Below are 17,817 nucleotides of genomic sequence, written 5' to 3' on the forward strand. Positions count from 1 at the left end.
TTCATTCTTTGTGTTTTTAGTTGGTGTCTTGAAATAATCCCTTTTCTGTCTCCATATTCCCACTTAGACATTGTTCACAGACTTATTTATTTATGAAGTCTGAAGGTTAGTCCCTACCTGCTGAGACTAATTAGCCCTGTTCTTTGTGTCCTATGCAATCCTGTCTGATTAAATGTACACATTTGTTTTACTTCTTTTCATGCTTCCTTTCACTCTACTCCTGCTTTGCTGATTAATATTAAAGTTGTAAGTTGCAGTGATTTTTTTATTTCTATTTTGTCTGCATCTTTCCCTTTAGTATGCAAATTTCTATGTGAACTTTTTAATGCCTGAGAATTCGTGTTAGCCTTGTCGATCTCTGTATTATTATTTTTATTATTCTTTTTACAGAAGACAGTTTAGCTGAAACCCCCAAACTCTCTAAATATTGCATGACAAATTGGCTTTGTTTTGGAAACCCTGTGCGCTGAACGGCCCTTAGCGTGAGCAGCAGGTTAGATTTCTGGAGGAATGTTTGGATTATTTAGTACAGCCCGTCCCTTGCTTTCTAACACCATTTCCATTAGGCAGTTTACTAATTCCCATTGAAATTGCTGCCTCTCCCCCCACCCCCGCGCCCCCCCCCCGCTCCCCCTCCGGTTGTCCCTCGCCCGTGTTAAAGTTTCCAATTGACTCGTCCATTGTCACAATTTGTCACTGCTGGAAGATCAATTCGCTTCCCCCCTTCCCCTCGCCGCGTTACAGTCGGGGCACAGCTGCCGTTTCTCGCAGCCGCAGGACTCCGCTCCCCATTTTGTTGCCGCGCAGGCAGAGCTGCGGCTTCGGGACCGCGCAGGAACGCCGGCCCCAGCGCGGGGCGGCCCCGCAGCCCCCGCCGGCCCCGCAGCCCCCGCCGCCCCGCAGCCCCCGGGACGGAGCGCGGGCCGCCCCCGCTTTCGCTCTGCTCGCCCCCAGCGCGATGGTTACGCCACCGCCACAACTTTTCGCTTCTGAAGTCTGGGGAGCCCTTGGTCCTCCGTCCTGCCACGCTAATTAACTTCTTAGCAGTCAGCCACATTCCTTTTCCGCCTTTTTTTTTTTTTTTTTTTTTTTTTTTACATCAAGGACCAAAAAATCTCATTCCTCACCAGCAGATAATTTGGAAATATCTGCGCTTCGGCGAGCGATCTCGCACGTTTTCATCCTGCGTGTTCTAACCATAATAAACGCGGGGAGCAAGTGCTGCTTAAAGAGAGAAAAAAAAAAAAAGGCTTTTACTCTATGACAGTGTTTATTATGCTCGGAGTTTACCTCCAAGGAGTGGCAAGAACAACGCTAACGGTTCACCCCCCCCCCCCCCCCCGAGCCACGCATCCTTCGGGAGCTCGGCGGGGAGCGCTCACTGTGCCAAAGTTAGCGCTGCCCGAGGAGCGGGGGCAGGGGCACGGCTCCTCCCGGGGCTCGCCCCTCGCTCCCCCGGCTCTGGGCCACAGGGCACATTTGTATTTTAATTTTTTTTTGCCCTCCCCTCCCCCGTTTTGTGTCCCGCCCCCCCGGCCGCGGCCCCCCCGCAGCCCGCCCCCTCCCCTCGCCCTCCCGCTCCCATGCCAAAAGGGATCATTGTTAGTTTCCTACTTCCCCCACCCTCCTCCTCCTCCTCCTCCCCCTCCCGCGCCCCAGACCTGTTTATTTATGCAGACGTCACCGGGGAGCCCCCGCCCCCTCCTGCATCTCATTAAGTGCCTGGTGTGTTTCTCGCTCCCTGTCAATAATCCCGGATCCCAGACTTCTCCGTTCCTCCGGATTTCGATTCCCCCTTTTTCCGTCTGTCAATCAGCGCCGCCTTTGAACTGAAAAGCTCTCAGTCCAACTTCAACTCACTCAAACCGAGCGGCACGGGCTCCCCGTACCCGCGGCGGCTGCCCCCCCGTTACAGCTGACTTCTTGGCTTGGTTTGGTGCCTTATTTTTTCCTCCCCCCCCCCTCCTTCCCCCCCCCTTCTCCCCCCCCCCCCCGTCTATATATTTTTTTATTATTATTAATTTTTTCGTGAGTGCGTGCGCGGGTGCGCGCAGTGCACGCCGACCAGCTCCCTGGAAGAAAGGAAGAGAAAATCCCGAAGAAGGAAAGGAAGAAGCCTAAAGTCACTGGTGCAAAGGAGCAAAGAAGAGACGTTTCCCTCCCCTCCTCCTCCCTCTTTTCCCCTCCCCAGGAGGAAAGAGAAGAGGGAAAAAAAAAAAAAACTTTCACCTTGGACTCTTCTTTTTTTTGGTGCAAACTTTCCCCCCCCTCCCCTCTTCTTTTTTTCCTTTCCTCCCCCCCCCCCCCCATTCCCGTCTCTTTTTTTTTTTTTCTCTTTTTTCCCGCCCCCCTTCCCTTTTTGCAAAATTGCTGCTGGTGGGGTGAGCCAGGAGGAAAATGCCGCAGCTGAACGGCGGTGGAGGGGACGACCTGGGCGCCAACGACGAGCTGATCTCTTTCAAAGACGAAGGGGAGCAGGAGGAGAAGATCTCCGAGAACTCCTCGGCCGAGAGGGATTTAGCTGATGTCAAGTCGTCTCTCGTCAATGAATCGGAAACGAATCAGAACAGCTCCTCGGACTCGGAGGTACGCGGGAAGCCCCCCGCGGGGCCGTGGCGGGCGGGCGGGCGGGGGCCGGGGGCGCCGGGTCCCGCTCCCGCCGGCGCCCAACTTTCCTCCGCGGCACCAACTTGTAACGATGCCTTCTGTTTTGTTCTGTTTGTTTCTCCTTCCACCTCCTCCCCGCACCTTTCCCTTCTTCTTCGCCTTTTATTCCTCCCCTCCTCCCTTCTTCCAACCCCCCCCCCCCCCAAAAAAAAAAACAACCGACCCACCCCACCGCCCCCCTCCCTAACTGCCCCTCGCCGACCCCCGGCTCGCTCCCAGGCGGAGCGGCGGCCCCCGCCACGGTCCGAAACTTTCAGAGATAAATCCCGGGAAAGTTTAGAGGAAGGTGAGTACGGCGGGCCCGGCCCGCACCGCCGCCCCGCACCGCCCGCCGCCCCTCCGCCGGGCTCCTCTTTTGGGGACACTCTCTAAAAAAAGTTTTCCTTCCCCCCCCCCCCCCCTTCCCTTCTCTCCTCTCCCCCCCGTTGCCCCCTTCCCCCGCCGCTCCCGCTCGTGTCTCCCCCGCCATGTTAGCTGCGAAGAGGCAAGATGGAGGGTTGTTTAAGGGCCCACCATACCCGGGTTATCCCTTTATAATGATCCCCGACCTCAGCAGCCCGTATCTGCCCAACGGATCGCTCTCTCCGACGGCGAGAACGGTAAGCGCCTTTCTTTTCTTTTCCCCTTCCCCCCCCCCCCGGCTCCCGCCGCCGCGCTCCCGCCGCCCCCGCTCGCCCTCCCGCCCCGGCCCGGCCCGGCCCGCCGCCCCCTCCCCCGCCGCAAACTTTCCAAACTCGGCGGGCCGCGGCGGGAGGGGGTTTGTTTACACTTCGCCATGTTGTTTTTTTTTTAAGTTATTACTTTTTTTTTTTTTTTTTTACTTTCAGTTTTGCGGGCTGTTTTGTGGAGCCCTCGTAACCTCCTCTGCGGGGGGGGGGGGAGAGGGGGTGTGTGGGGAGGAAAAAAAAAACCCAAACAAAATGCAAACAACACCAAATCCAGCCTCAAAACAAAACTGGAAAGAAATACGAAAATTCAAGGAGTTGCTTTCCCCCCCCCCTTCTCCTCCCCCTTTCCCCCCCTTCTCTCCCCTCGGTTGGGGGGACGGGGGGGGGTATTTCCCCCGGCCGAGGCTGGGCTGCGCTCCCTCCAAACTCCTCGCTTTCCATGGTGATCCGCCGCCTCCTGCCCTCCTCCGCGGCGGCCGGGCCGGCTCCCCCCCCCCCCTTTCCTCCCCCTTAACCCTCTCCTGCCCTCCGGCCGCGGCCGGCCCAAGCCCCGCGGCGCAGCGAGCCGCGGCCGGCCTCAGCGCCGGCGGCCCCGCCGCCCCCCCGGACCCGGGCTGCGCGGCGGGAACCGGCCCCGGCCCCGCGGGTGCCTGGCGGCGCTGGGGAAGGGGGGGGGGGGCAGGCTGGGGGTCCCAGAAAAGCGCGGGGGTGCGTGCGGGAGGAGCGGCCGCCTCGCTGATCTCCAGCAACAAATAACCAGGCGAGTCGAGCAAAATCCCTCCTGGAAGTACGGCGGCGGGAGAACAGTTCGCTGAAAGCGTCCGGTTTTGTTGTTGTTTATTTTTTGGGGGTGTTTTCCCCCGCCCCGGCGCGGGGCTGGGTGCGGGGCTGTGGCTGCCCGCACCCCTCGGGGCGGGGGCCCGGCGGGTTCCAGCCCGGATCCCGGGAAACTTTGGGCTCTGCCGGCGGGGCCGCGGTCCCGGCTGGTTTTCCGCCCGCAGCGTCACCCGCGCTGCGCCCTGCTCTGACATCGCCTCTCTCAAGCGTCACCCCTTGCCTACCTTTTAAAGAGTTTTTTACATTTTGTTTTTATTTTTTAGCTAAAACGGCTAAATCCACCGGGGCTACAAACCCCTGCGTGTTCCCACCGATGGGTTTAGCGTGGCTGGCTCGTTTCTTCTGGGTGTTTCTAAAATCTGAAGCGTCCCCACCATCACCATGTGTGTTTATACACTTTTTTTTTCCCCTCCCTTGTGGTAACACGAGATAGCGATTTACAATAATGGATCTACTGTGCGGTGGATGTCGGAGCCCTGCTAATGACGGAGGGCCCGGACAACTTCGGTGTATCGGATCTACAAGTGTTTTAAAGCATTAAAATATTAAACATCGGGTCAGCCTTGTTTTCCCTGGGCGAAGCCTCAGCAGAGGCAGAGCGGGAGCGAGGAAGGCTCTGCGACGCGGCGTGTGCTGAGGGCCCTGCTGGGCTCTGGTTGCGGTGGCTTGCGAGGAGGAGGTTTCTGGGACGGGAGCAGAGGGGTGGCTGCAGTTTGCAGTTGTAAGGACGGGGAGGGGAAGTCGGGGGCTGAACGCGTGATATTTCTCCTTTTGAGTACGGTCATCCGCATGTATGTGGATGATGGTGATAAAGTCCAAATTCTGTAAGCACCGGGATCCAGATGGCAAAACAATCTTTGTTACAAATCACTTTTGTTACAAATTGTGAAGCTTTGCATTCCTTTTTTTTTTTTCCTCCTCCTTTTTACCTGACATGCATTCCACTGTTCCAAGTGCAGGCTAATAGCAAGCACACCTCCGCCGCTTGTTTCCTTGAAGCATTTTTTTTTACGACAGCTACAGTTCTTTATTTTTTCCCCTCATTACCGTTATCGCAGATCCTTTTTCCCTGAGCATGTGGAGATAGGATCCCCCAGCAGTTAGCTGTCCTGGAAGTATTCTTCCTCCGCTTGCTCCCCGGCAGTTAAAAAGGCCTCCGTAGGAATGTTGGGTTTGTGGGAATTCAAGGTGGTGTAGACAGGGTTGGAGGCGGCGGTGGCGGTGGTGGTGGTGGTGGTGTAGCAGGTGGCCTGCTCCTCTTATCAGATGGGTTCTGACAGGGCATTTCCACGCGCGATAGGCAATTTTCTTACTTCCACAGCCAGGCTCCAGCATCTTTCTCCTGTCGTCTTAACCTTATTCTTTCACATTCCGTATGCTGGTTTGTTTGCCTGTCACTTAATTATAGCCAGGAAAAATTAAAGTTGTTTATTCAGCCCTGAGAGCAGAATATTCTGAAGATTCAGCGGGATAGCTGTTGTCTGTCACAGACTGGTGTTAGGTGGATTCTAGTTCTCTGCTGTACAGGCTTTCAGTTCCAGGCGAGCTAGATCTTTCTCCTGTTTGTTTGGGGTTGGTTGTTTGTTTTTTTTTAATACAGGTTGAAAAGATGTACATGATTCTGCATAATTAAGAATGTTATTTTTATTTATGTAGTTTTTCCTGAAGCCATATTTGTTGGGTTTTAGAGCATGCAAGGTAAAGAGGTGATGCAGATACATAGCAAAATTGCTTTTCCTTTCCTTTTGCTGTTGTAGATTCTTAAAAGTGTGTGGGTGTGGTTTTTTTGTTTGTTTGTTTTTTTTTCTGGATTTTTTTTCTTTTTGTTTTATTTGGGGCTTTAGCGGGATTATTATGAAGTACCTGTAATTGTCTGGTCAGGAACAAACTCATGGGCAGCAATTTCAGCTTTACTGCTTCAGGAGTGTGAAGAATTGTGAAGTATCATAAAATCCACCTATGATGAATAATATATTATCTCAAGAATAATGCTTTTAATGCTGCAAGCTCTTTATAAAGCTTGATAGGAATAATTTTATTTTTAAAAGTCAAAGATTTTTTGCCCGTTAATCTTGCTGTGGATAGAATAGTGCACATTGCTTTTGAGAACAGATGTGTGTTAAGTAGAGGTCGAGTCAAATTCTGCTGAAGTAATGGATCCGAGGGTGCCAGGGCCATACCTGTGCTTGCGGAGGGACTGGGGTGGCTGCCTGTTAGGGAGAATTATGAAGGAGCACGTTTTCCTTTCAGAGCTGGAAAGTGAAGAAGTGGTGTATTTAATTTTTGCCCTAATTTTAGAGCTTTGTGAAGGCTTTCGATGGGCAAATAGATGCGTTGTGATTTGAGAAAGCCCTGCTGGCAGATGTTCTTGTTTTCACTAGTGCTGTTGCATCTTCCTTCCCCCTGAGCTGGCGCTTGCTGAGCGGGGCTGGAGCAGCCAGCGTGCCTTTGGTCCTCAGGTTTGGCAGCTGGAGTGCCTTTGGTCCTCAGGTTTGGCTGCTGGGAATAGCTGTGGTGGAGAGCAGCCCCCTCGCCTAGGTTTTACGTTCAGTAAGAAACTTCTTTTCTTTAATTACCTTGAAAAATAGATGTTTTCCTTTATCTGCTGAATCAAGCAGTCTAATCCTTCCTGATACAAAAGCTGCAGACCCTGGGGTGTGAAGGGTTAATGGTGGTCCTTTTTTTTTTTTCCTCCCCTCCCTCCAATTGTTTTGACAACACTTTTCAAAGTGTGACATTCCAAGCCCTTGCAATACAATGTAATATTACTGTAATTACACAGGTCATTACATTTTAAATAGAGAACAATAAAATGCTTATCGCACTGAAAAAGAACAGGTGTTCTTGCCCTTCTTTGGTATTTATGCTAATTGTTTTTCATCTCCTTCAGAAATATTTATGGTTGGTGTGTTAAGGTTTCAGTCTCGATGTGACAGTATTAATTCTTTACTAATCTTTATGGTTGAGGTTTAATGTCTGCAATATGGATTATAGTATTAACATCTACCAACTAGTTTAATAATGTAGATACAGTTTAATATGTCAGCACTTTGGTCCTTTATGATATATAGCTATTCAATGGAGAGTGAATTATTTGCTTCCTTTTTTTTGAAAAAAAAAAAAAAATTGAATGGGCATGCTTTTAATAAAGTTTCTGGACTTGTGTAAAAACAAGCTATTAAATAAGAACTGATGATCCTGTGGCGTAAATCAAATGGAACCTCCATAAAGAAACTTTCCTCATGCTTAATTAGGTAGATTGCTGAATCACTCTGCTATAGCATTAGCATAGCTGGTGTACAATGGCAAACAGCCTGTGTTTGTTAACTTATTTTCGGTAAAGAAGCTGATTTTTTTTTTTAAATTCTCCTTTTTTTTTTTTTTTTTTCTTTATTTTTCCACCCTCCCTCCCCCGATAAGATTTCATTCTGGAGCAAATGCTGCATTGCTTAGTCAATCAGCTTCTCTTTAGGGGGCTGTGAAATTTAGTTAGAGAAAAGTTTCATGTTTCTGAGACCTTGCAAAACAATATAATGCGGTACTGTTACTGGAGTGTACAGAATAATTGCAGGACTGCACTTCATTAAAAATAATATTTGCTTTGGAAATCGAACAATTTTAATAGGTGCACCAGTGGCTGATCTGTACTGAAAAAAAAAAATACAGTAGATGCCTTTCCAGGTTTTTTGAATGCATTCATACATGGACTGCTGATGTTGAATGGGTTTTTTTTTCCCCTCCTTCCTTTTCGTTTTTTGTTCAAGCAAATATGTGCTGATTTGTCAGCTGAAGATGGAGGGGGGAAGGAGCATGTTGCAGCTTTCATTGGAGCTTGTAAAGCAGAATGTAGGTAAAAATGTTTTAAATTTGTCAGACTTTCGTGACTGGGCCCCAAAATCAGATAAAAAATGTGGTGTAGAGAGAAAGGACAGCTGCAGATTTTTTGTGTGGACGTGTGTTTCTGTACCATGACTAAAAACTCCGAGGACCTTTTCCCAGCTGTCTGGGAGTTATGTGGAAGTTGGATTATTGGCAGTTAAGCATGAGACAACCTGGATTTAGCAAATGCTCTCCTCCACAGGAAGCAGATGACATTATCCTGGGGGAAGGGAGGAGATCCTGCTCCGGGGGGAGCTGCCTGCTCCCCCAGCCTCCCCCCAGGCAAAAATCAGGGCTGCCCATAGGCACACACAAATAGAAAAGCAGTCGGGATGTCGGTTTTTGGTCCCCCCCAGTTGGGTGGTTTTTTTTTTTTTTTTTTTTAATGTGAAATCAGATGCTTTGCTCCCACACTGGGGCTGTTGTGAGAAGTTTTGCTTTGGGGGGGCTGTGGGTGTGTGGAAGTTAAGCTCTGTTCCCCGGGCGTCTCCGCAGTACCACGTCCTGGCAAATATCTAAGTAAGCCTTAAAACTTTGACTTCTAATTGGGCACATTTGTGAAGGAAATGGTTAATTTTACAACCAAAGGCAAACTTGCACCTCGACAGGTCTGCTGAAAGAAATGTGCCACAGTCTTTGCTGGCAAGCACCGCAGGGTCATAAATCCACGGGGTTTATTTACAGCCTATAACACTTATGAATGTTAAGATATTTGACGCCACGCTGGCCTTATAATATCCAAGGTCCACAGACACTGGCAGTGGGTCAAATTTCTTTCACTAATTATAAGCAATGAGAGATGGAGTGTGGTGCTGGGGGTGTGTGTGTGGGGGGAGATATGGAAATCCTCTCTCTCCCCACCCGAAAGCGAAGAAGAAGATTTCTGCTCCTCCTCCCGACTGCTGCTTGATGTTCGTGCTTTCGGCTCCGAAGTTTGTAAGGAAGGCTTGCAGTGCTGTGAGGGCCGGGCTGTGGGTGACGCAGCCAGGCTGGCGGAGGGCAGAAGTTTAGCCCAGGTCCCCGCAGTGTTGTGCGGTATTTCCTAGATACCGACACGAGCAAACATTTAAAGACAGATGACACCTGGAAACGTCCTGTAATTTTCTCACGTACCGCTGAACCAGGGGAGGGGAGGGGAAAAAAGAAAAAATTGCATTGGGTTTTACGCAAAAGGTGGATGCTCGGAAATGTGTAAATTAGACTGGGGTGGGTAAAACAGGGCCTCTTAAAAAGCAGCAAAGGCTGGCATTAAGGGAAAGCACGCGCTGAATGAATGAAGGTGCTGAGGGTAGAGGTGGTTTTTGGGGGAGAAGCCTTGTGTCTCGCAGGAAGGGACGGTCTGGGATGGATGTGTGGAGGGGGGTGCTTGGGGGGGCGACTGATGGGAGGCGTGGGGAGAGCGGGGTGCTGGGGAGTAAATTGGGGGACAAAGGAGGGAGAAGAGTAATGGTGGAAACTTGGGGTGGGGAGGAACCACGAGTGTTTGAGCGGATGGTTGGGATCTGGGGGTTGACTCTGAAGTGTCAGGAAAGTCTGGGGCCGGGGGAGAAACGCTGCTTCGCTCTGCAAAGCTTGTTGTTCTCGGCTCGCTCCGCATTAAATGCGCTTTCCTAGAGAGGACAGTCAGATTTGAAGTGCTGCTATCTTGTCTGTGCTGGGGGGGGTTGTGTGTGTTTTTACAAGATAATGTGATTACTCAAATCTGCCTAGGTATTACTTTTAACTTTAATTTCTCCAGCAGTTGGTTTTGGGTTCCCTGTAGGTTACTGTTGTGCTTGGAGACTAATGTAAGGAAAAGGCAGGGTTATGCGTGTGGTGGAAAGCTGCGCGCTTTCGCCCATATGTTTTTCTTCTACGAGCCATGTAAAACCCGACTTAAGAAAAAACTGAGGGGGCTGTCAATTTGGCCCTTCCACAAATAGCTGTACAGTTTTGTTGAAGGTTTTATGCATTTCCCTAATCAATGGAGCGCTGTGACTTATTAGCCCCCGGGGACAGATCCGAATCCCCTAGCGCGGCGCTGCAAAGCTGGTGTGGCGTTGTACCTTTTTAACAGGTTATCAACAAGGATGTTCCTCCGGTTCCCAGGACGCTTCTCGCCCCCTCCCTCTGACATCTCCCCCCTCCGATTCTTTCCGGCAAAATCTGTTCAGTCTCGCGCCTTTGTCTTAGCTTGGCTAAACCCTCGACCCCTATTCTTCGTGGGGTCACGCTCAGGCAACCGGTCAGTGCTGAACGAGTTAAGTCGCTGGCTGAAGTTTGGCTTCATGCAACTAAATTTGAGGCCTGGTAGGCATTAGCAGGGCACAGCACATTTACAGAGCTTAATTAGTACGCGCTGTAATTGTTCATGGTCTGCCAGAAGGAGTAATGTTCAGGAAAAGTGGAGTCGTTCTTCTGCAGTCTTCAGTTTTAAAACGATAAATCACTTGCATATTTGTGCAGTGATTCAAATGGAGCTGAGACCTCTCCATCTCAACATGTGGTAAATTGTAAAGTCAATGAATTGCAGATGTAGGGTACAGCAGATTCTCTAAGAAAATGTGGAATGAATGGGGAAGGGTGATGCTATAAATACGTACTGAGAAGATAACTGGGTTTCAGCTTGCTGTGCCAATTATGATGTACTAAAGATATTAGCCATTTTGTTTCAATGTATTTATTTTAAATTTCTTTAAGCTAAGTATAGGGGTACCACGTTACTTCACTTGGTGAGGTTTTTACGAACGCTCCAGAACAATGGGTTTCATATGGAAATGCGTGTGATAGCCATATTAATACAAATGAATTCATCATGGGTAATGTTGTAGCTGTTACTAGAGAAGTTTATAATGGTGGGACACTTTAAAATGTGGCTGCACCAACTCATAAGAAATGTTGTGGTAGAGGATGCCTTTGTATTCTAGTTGGGGGAAATACTGGGAATATTATGTATCACACCATGATGTTTTGTACCTGCCCGTAATTCCTTCCAACTTCAGAGACACTTTTCGGGTGCATTAATCCGACAGCCTAGAGCCTCTTTTAAAAAAGCGAAACACAAACAAAACTGCGCCATGCAGACTGACATCGTAAATGCCGCGCATTGTTTTTTTTTGAATGCGGAGAATGTGTGTCACTCTTGCTGCTGTGAAACCTTGTCTTCCTTGGGCTTGGTCCAAGATCCATTGAAGTCAGTGGAAAAAAAGGCTTCTATTAATAACGAAGGGCTTTGGATCAGGCCCCATGTGTCTTGAACCGATGGCCAACTTCTTCAAAAGTGGATAAAGGTATCGAAAAAAACAATCTCAGCTAAATGTCGAAGTGAGATATTGCCGCTTCTGTGGCGTCATTTGCTCTTGGGGGGGGGAAAAAAAAAAGTTACGTTTCCAATGGCACTTTCTTAAATGAGCTCCTGCTTCTGCAGTATCTGACTTTCCCACAAAAACGTGGAGCATGCTGGCAGGAGCAGGATTTGGTCCGAGGCTGTGTTGCATGTCAGTACTGCTTTTCTAACATGAGTAGGTGGATTTGTATGGAAGTTGTAAAAGTTAATGATTGTTCTGTGACTCATATGCTGCTGGTTACAGGAAAGAAGAAATGATGACAGTAAAGTGATAGAGACTGTGGGAGACAAGTAGGCTTTGGCGAGCAGAGAATGGATTTGCGTTGTTGGAAATGCTGGTGCTGCTTGCTGAAGGAAGTGGGAGGAGGGGGAGGATGGGAGGGCGGCTTGTTTTTGGGGTCAGATGTTTCGGGTACCAAACTCTGGCAGGTATTTGGCCCGGAAGGGAGGCTGAATTCAGGAGGGACTCTCTGTGGTGTTAAAGGTCCCACAACCATGTTGTTAGTCCTACTGCTACAGTTAGTCCTGCCTTACTGTTTTCCCCTCTTGGCAGAACAGGTTTTAATGCCCTAGGCTCTGTGGGAGTACGGTTGCACGCCTAATGGCTACCCCGTATGAATATATAATTGTGCTCGACCAGTATCTATCTTGCAGCTTTGTAGGGCTCTCCAGAGTATCTGTGGTGTGAAAGGTGCTGTATACAACGGAATCAGTCTGTGCTTGGTAATTCATTAGCGATGGTGATGCGGCTGAGACACCAAAAAAATCCAAACGGAGGGTGTAGGAAGCAATAGTTAGAAAATGCCAAATGGAAAATACTGCAGAGGGACTTTCTGGGGAATATCCTTAGATGTTGATACAATAGAAACAAATCGTCCTATTTTAAGAAAGGGAAAAATAGAGCAAGAAGAGGTGGGAGTGTACCTCTCTGAGCACATCCAAGCTCCCACCGGAGTCAGTGACTCCTTAAATAATGATCTGGAAAAGTCTGAGGCTATAGGCTTTTCTATTCTAGAGACAGGCCACTATATTGATTTCTGTTTTTCACTGATGCAAATATTTAATAAAGGTTCTCTTGGAACTGCTTTAAAGCCTAGCCTGAATAATTCTAACTTGGTTAAACTGGTGAACTGGTTTGGGAGCACACACAGTAAGAGGTTTGCATTGGTTTAATTAGATTTAGGAGATTTATAAAACCAGGGCCACTACTCTGACATACGCAAGGTCTGGAAGACGGCATATAGATGCTGCATTGATCTACACCCAGACTGAACAGACTGCTGTTGAAATTACGCTATTATAAATGTTTGCCAATATTAAAGAATCCACAGGAAGGTACGACCTTGAATGAACACATCAGAAGAATAAGATGGCAATCAGTGTTTCTACCTTTGTTTTCTCTGGGACATTGGCAAGAAGGTTTTCTCCCTTTGAAAGGAGTTACAGATTATAGTTGTTTATCTAGAAGTGAAGTTTTCGAGATTTTTATTATTATTAACCAAATGTCTCAGTTTACTTCCAATTCCTGTTGCATCGCCCTATGGGCTTTTTCTTAATTCTTCAACTGCATCATAAAATGTAGCTTAAAACACGTCTGTGTCAATTAAAAAAAGAAAAAAAAAAAGGCGGGGGGAAGTAAAAGGTACTTTACAGGAGCTAAAAACAAGCGTAACTACTGTACCCGTCACAAAACCGCTGGGTAAAGAATATCCACAGAGCTTATTTTATCTGGATAGCAGCTAAATATCTTTACAATCCCCAGGGTTATTAAAGGCCAAATGGCTGGTATACGTAGTTAGTTTATTTTCTGTTGAAATCAGTTGCTCAACTGCAGTACTTGAGAGTACTTTCTTTTTAATTTCATATTTATGAAATTAAAAAGTGAAAACTAGAAGCTGGGTGTAGCTGGGTGGCTGTAAATGGGAGCTGGCGCGTTGCCGTGCTGCTGGTGTGCCCGGACGCGGGCGTCGGGCTGGTTACGTGGGCACATCTGTGTGTATCCCTGCGATGTATATTCGTGAACGTATACTGGGTTATCAGGTGTCTGTTCAATTTTAATTGACAATATGAGATTCCTGTGGTTACTCTGTGCACAGATTGCCTTGGGGCTCTACAGGGTTTGTGGGAAGAAAAGCCTTGACAAGTTTCCATTAAGCCCTGAATCAGGCAATTGGAAAAGAGGAGAATGAAAGGAGCTGAAAAGAGGGACAACTTGTTAGTGTTGCATTCTGCGCTTGCAACGAGAAACCTCTTTTAGACAAGAGTGGTTCTCAGGCCAAGAATTTCAAACTCGCGGAGAAACCTGTCCAGAACACAAAAGTTGTTTGAACGGGGTGCAGAATTGTCACAGTAATTAGAGCAATCTCCGTTTACTGAGTGGCAGCCTTTATAAAGGACAGGGGATAAAGGGTTCAAATTCATCTTTCTCTCTCCGATTCACTTCTGATGAACTGCCTCTGTGTATGTGTGTGTATATGAAGGAGTGTGTGTGTGTGGCCACATTTTCAGCTACTCATCATTCGATTGCCCTGGTTTTAAGAGAAGGACTAAGGTTTCTTCTTCCTGCCTCAAATGACATTTTCAGACATTTTGCTTTTATTTATTTATTTTTTTAATCAGCGCTCTAATTTGATATACAGAAATAAGAGGATGCTTTGGGGAATGCACTTGTGCTCTGCTGGAAGGGGAACCCCAAAATTTCTCAGTTGGTTTTTCCTCTTACTTGATCCTGCATCTTTGACTCCCAGGAGCAGTCACGTTGTTTTGAATAGGATTACTTGTGGAAGCGAGAAGAGGGAATGAATAAGGCTTGGACCCTTACAGTTTATCCTCTTGCCACTGCAAGGTCTGTCCACAACTACTGAGTCAGCTGGAGTTTTGCCATTGCTCTTAGAAGGAGAAGGATCAGGCCCGTGGATTATGTGTGACTGGGTCTTATGAACAAGCCAGATAAAACTGTAAAAATTGGAGTTGTTCTTGTGTGCGATGCAGGAGTGTCTGGGGGCCTTGGTCTGGGCTCCTTTTGGCCAGATGCTACACAGAGAAAAATGGAAGCGAATGAGCGAGCGAGCAAGCAATGTGGGTGTTCTCGCCCAAGGAAGAAAATGCGGCTGCTAAATTCCCTGTGCACCTTTACTTTTAAGGAAAATAAAATATCAAGCTCCTTGATTTTTTCTTTTTTTTTCCAGTAATCATCTGGAGTGCAAAGTTAGTCATTTTGATGTCCATTTACTTAGGTGTTTAGGCTTTGTGATTGCCTGTCGTTTGTTCTCCCCGAAATAATGCAGGAGCTCTGCTTTGTAAAGGCTTGGAGGTAGCGACCTTGGCTATTTTACTTAATCATTTAGTCAGTGTTCTGTTTCTCCCCTTCACTCACCACGACATCTGAATGCAGAGTGAGAGAGAGAGAGAGAGGAGCCGCTTTAGGCTGACGTCTTCGCTCTGTCTCGTGTTTCTCTGTGTCGTGCTGCTGCCATGGCCTGTGGCATGGCTGGGTAGGTGTTGTGTTGGGACCCTGCGAGTGGTGAGCGTCTAATGCGTCGCCTCTTCTTCTCTCGGGGAGACCTGGGGTCAGCCAGCATCTGCACCAGATTCCTAAGATACGGACCAGAGGAAGAAGAAAGGTCTTGCTGCTGATTACAGAAACATTGTTAAAGCTAATAAATACTCAAGGCTGTGGAAGTTGTAGCTCAGAGGTCATGTGCAATTTTTGTATACAGACTTTTTTTCTCCACTTCCACATACTCCCCCCCCCCCAATTATTTTCCACTGAACGATGATGATGAAGAAGAATTTGGCAAGATCTTTTTATATTTTAGCGAAAAGCAGTTTTGTTTTTTTTTTTCAGGGTCAGCCCCTGGCATGAAAAAGCTGTGGAAAAATTGCTTGTCTTGGAGTTGGCATTCCAAAAATGCCTGTTGCTATTCAGCAAAGCACAACTCCACGCGCCTTTTCTTGGAGCACGCATTCCCCTAGTTCACTTGTCTTGTCTGTGAGCGTGGTGCGTGAGTACGGGAGGGCTTTCTGAACGCGTAGCAGTCGTCTTGTAGGTGCAAACAGGAGCTGGGAGATGATTTTCCTGGCAGTAATGCTGAATTGCTTATGCAGTGTTGGAGCACAGAGTTGGGCCTCTGTGTTGGGCGATGTCATGGTCAGATTGAACAATGTCTCCATTTTCAGATGATGCTATTTCGTCTCGACCATCCATGGTTTGCAGACCAGTTGTGATGTCTGCAATGCTGAAAGAGCACCCAGTGTGGTACTAATTGTACCGGGACTAATTGTTGATTAGAATGTACTTGTTGCAAATTATGGACCTCTCTTAAAGATGGCTTTCTCAGTCCTATCCCTTGTGCATTATTTCCTCAGCTGGTAATTAATTTCTCAGTTTGGTAATTTGTCAGTAACTGGCATCTCTTCAATCATGAGTGTTCTGTAGTAACTCTCCATCACTAAGGACTAATTGCTGGCCCTGTAAAGTCACTGATCTCTTTCACTTGCCAGCCAGATAACCTTTCCTGTTAGACTGTAATGATCCAGTTTATCCATCCCGACAGTGCGTAACTACATCTACCTGGCTACAGGATACACGGAGAGGAAGGGCTGGAGGAAGCTGGTCTTAAGCCATGGTCACAAGCAAGAGCTCATGACAGCAGCAGAAAGCTTTTGTTTGATTTTACAGCTAAGTAAAGTCCAGCTCAGCCTGGAAAGGCCGCTCTTGAGTTTAGCTGAGGCAGTGACGCAGAGCAGCCAATGTCCCCTTCTTGTGGCATGGCGTTTCCTCTCTGCCTGGCCCCGTCTTTCTTTTCTGCCTCCTGCTGGGGTTGTTTCTCGACATGGTGGTAAGGTTTGGAGGTGCTTCCCTTCCCAGGAGCTGGTGGTGCAAAGATGGCCCTGATTCTCTGTGTGAGCCGGGCTCACCTCCATGTCAGCCCCCCGAAGAACTGTCCTCAGCCCAGCTGGGACCATGCATTGGCCTGGTGGGGGTGTGGCCTACATTTGTGATCCCAAGGGGGAGATTGAAAAGCTTGTTTTGGAAAGAAAATACCCGGTGAGGCGGGAAGGTGGCTAAAAGAGAGTACTGGAAAGATGGCGCGAAGGAGAAGCCAAAGCTTTTTGTTTACACTCCCTGCTGTTGCTCCGGTTTGTGGATCAAAGTAGGAAGCCGTCAGTTTTTGGAAATCTTGAGAGTTGCCTGTCAGCATCTGCGCATGCCTAAATACCTTTTAAATTTGTTTTTGTTTTTCCTGCTCCTGGAACATGTTAGCTAATGCCACAAGGAGTGAAGGAGCGAGCTGAATTCTCAGTCTTCCCCCCCCCCCCCCTCCCCCCCCCTGTTGGGACTGTTTGTTAAATTCCAATTACGAGGCTTGTTCAACACCTGTACAAAGCCACAGCCATTGTTAAGGGAATAATCTGAGGACAATGGGGTTAACGCAGGTGTACACAAGTGCAGAATTTGGATTGCAAAGTCTTTTTATTACTCTGTGTGCATAAGAAAGAGGAGGAAAGAGTTCGGCTTAATTTTCAGATCCCAGATACAATTTGTAGGACAAGCCTTTGGAAGAAGGGTAAGTGGGGAGGGAAAGAAGTGGCTGAACATGTTCGGACATGGCGCTGAACACATGAAATGGAAAGTTAAAAGGAAGTAAACACTACACTCCTCTTTCCTCCCTACCTCACCCTCATACCACTTTCATGGAGTCACTTCTCAAGGTATAGCTGCATGAAGATGGTTGGTAGTGATCTTGCACACCGATTGCCTTCAGAGTGATCATGGCCAAACCTGAATGTTTGCAAGGAACTGAGCTGCTGGGACACTGCTGGTTCGTGATGCCAGCAGCCACCAGCCTCAGTTGCACCCAGATATGATCAGTAAGTTGCGTTAGATGTACATTCACATGGGTATGCTCGGTTTGGAAGGAGTAAAATCAAGGGAGTTGGGCTACGTGACTCTCAAGATTTCTTTTCTCTGAAGCTGAACCTGTGGTAGTGTCCAAAGGTGACCTACTGTCTCATGGCACCAGGGTAACCCTCTTAAGATGGTAAGAACATCTGCAAAAGCCAAGAGGATGAAGTCCTAGAATCTGTAGGATGTCTCCTGGTATTCTGTTATGTTGATACAGAGAGTTACAGTTTTGTGTAACTTTATGAATGTCGAGCAATGGGTCACCTTCCTCTGGGGTAATCCCGGTAACAGCTATAAGAGGTTCATGCAGAATGAAAGCCAAGATCCGTGTCCCTGCTGTCACAAGCGGTTGTAAATTGAGATCGGTTTCTCTTGCAGTTTCGTGTCTTTGGTTTCTGTCCTACTCACGGGAGTTGCTCCAGGCAAGGATCAAGCTTTCTTTATTATCTTAAGTACTGTGTGCGTTTAGGGTACGACAAACTAAACAGTTACTAGTGGCTAGATAAATGTTCAGATCAATTCATCCGTTCGGT

At 47.9% G+C, this 17,817-nt stretch overlaps 1 protein-coding gene across 18 annotated transcripts in view; it reads left to right on the forward strand.

The window, feature by feature from the left end:
• The first annotated feature begins 1,751 nt into the window (after positions 1–1,751).
• TCF7L2 (transcription factor 7 like 2) overlaps positions 1,752–17,817 on the forward strand; it is a 180,293-nt gene continuing 164,227 nt past the window's right edge. For all 18 annotated transcript variants that reach the window (XM_075423762.1, XM_075423763.1, XM_075423770.1 and 15 more), the window contains exons 1-3: positions 1,752–2,586; positions 2,887–2,953; positions 3,142–3,266. In XM_075423762.1, coding sequence (XP_075279877.1) covers positions 2,398–2,586; positions 2,887–2,953; positions 3,142–3,266 — 381 coding nt within the window. In that variant the 5' untranslated portion in view covers positions 1,752–2,397. The remainder of the gene's footprint in view (positions 2,587–2,886; positions 2,954–3,141; positions 3,267–17,817) is intronic.

This window comes from Opisthocomus hoazin, chromosome 6 (genome assembly GCF_030867145.1).
Source record: "Opisthocomus hoazin isolate bOpiHoa1 chromosome 6, bOpiHoa1.hap1, whole genome shotgun sequence".
In the NCBI taxonomy this organism is placed as follows: domain Eukaryota; kingdom Metazoa; phylum Chordata; class Aves; order Opisthocomiformes; family Opisthocomidae; genus Opisthocomus; species Opisthocomus hoazin.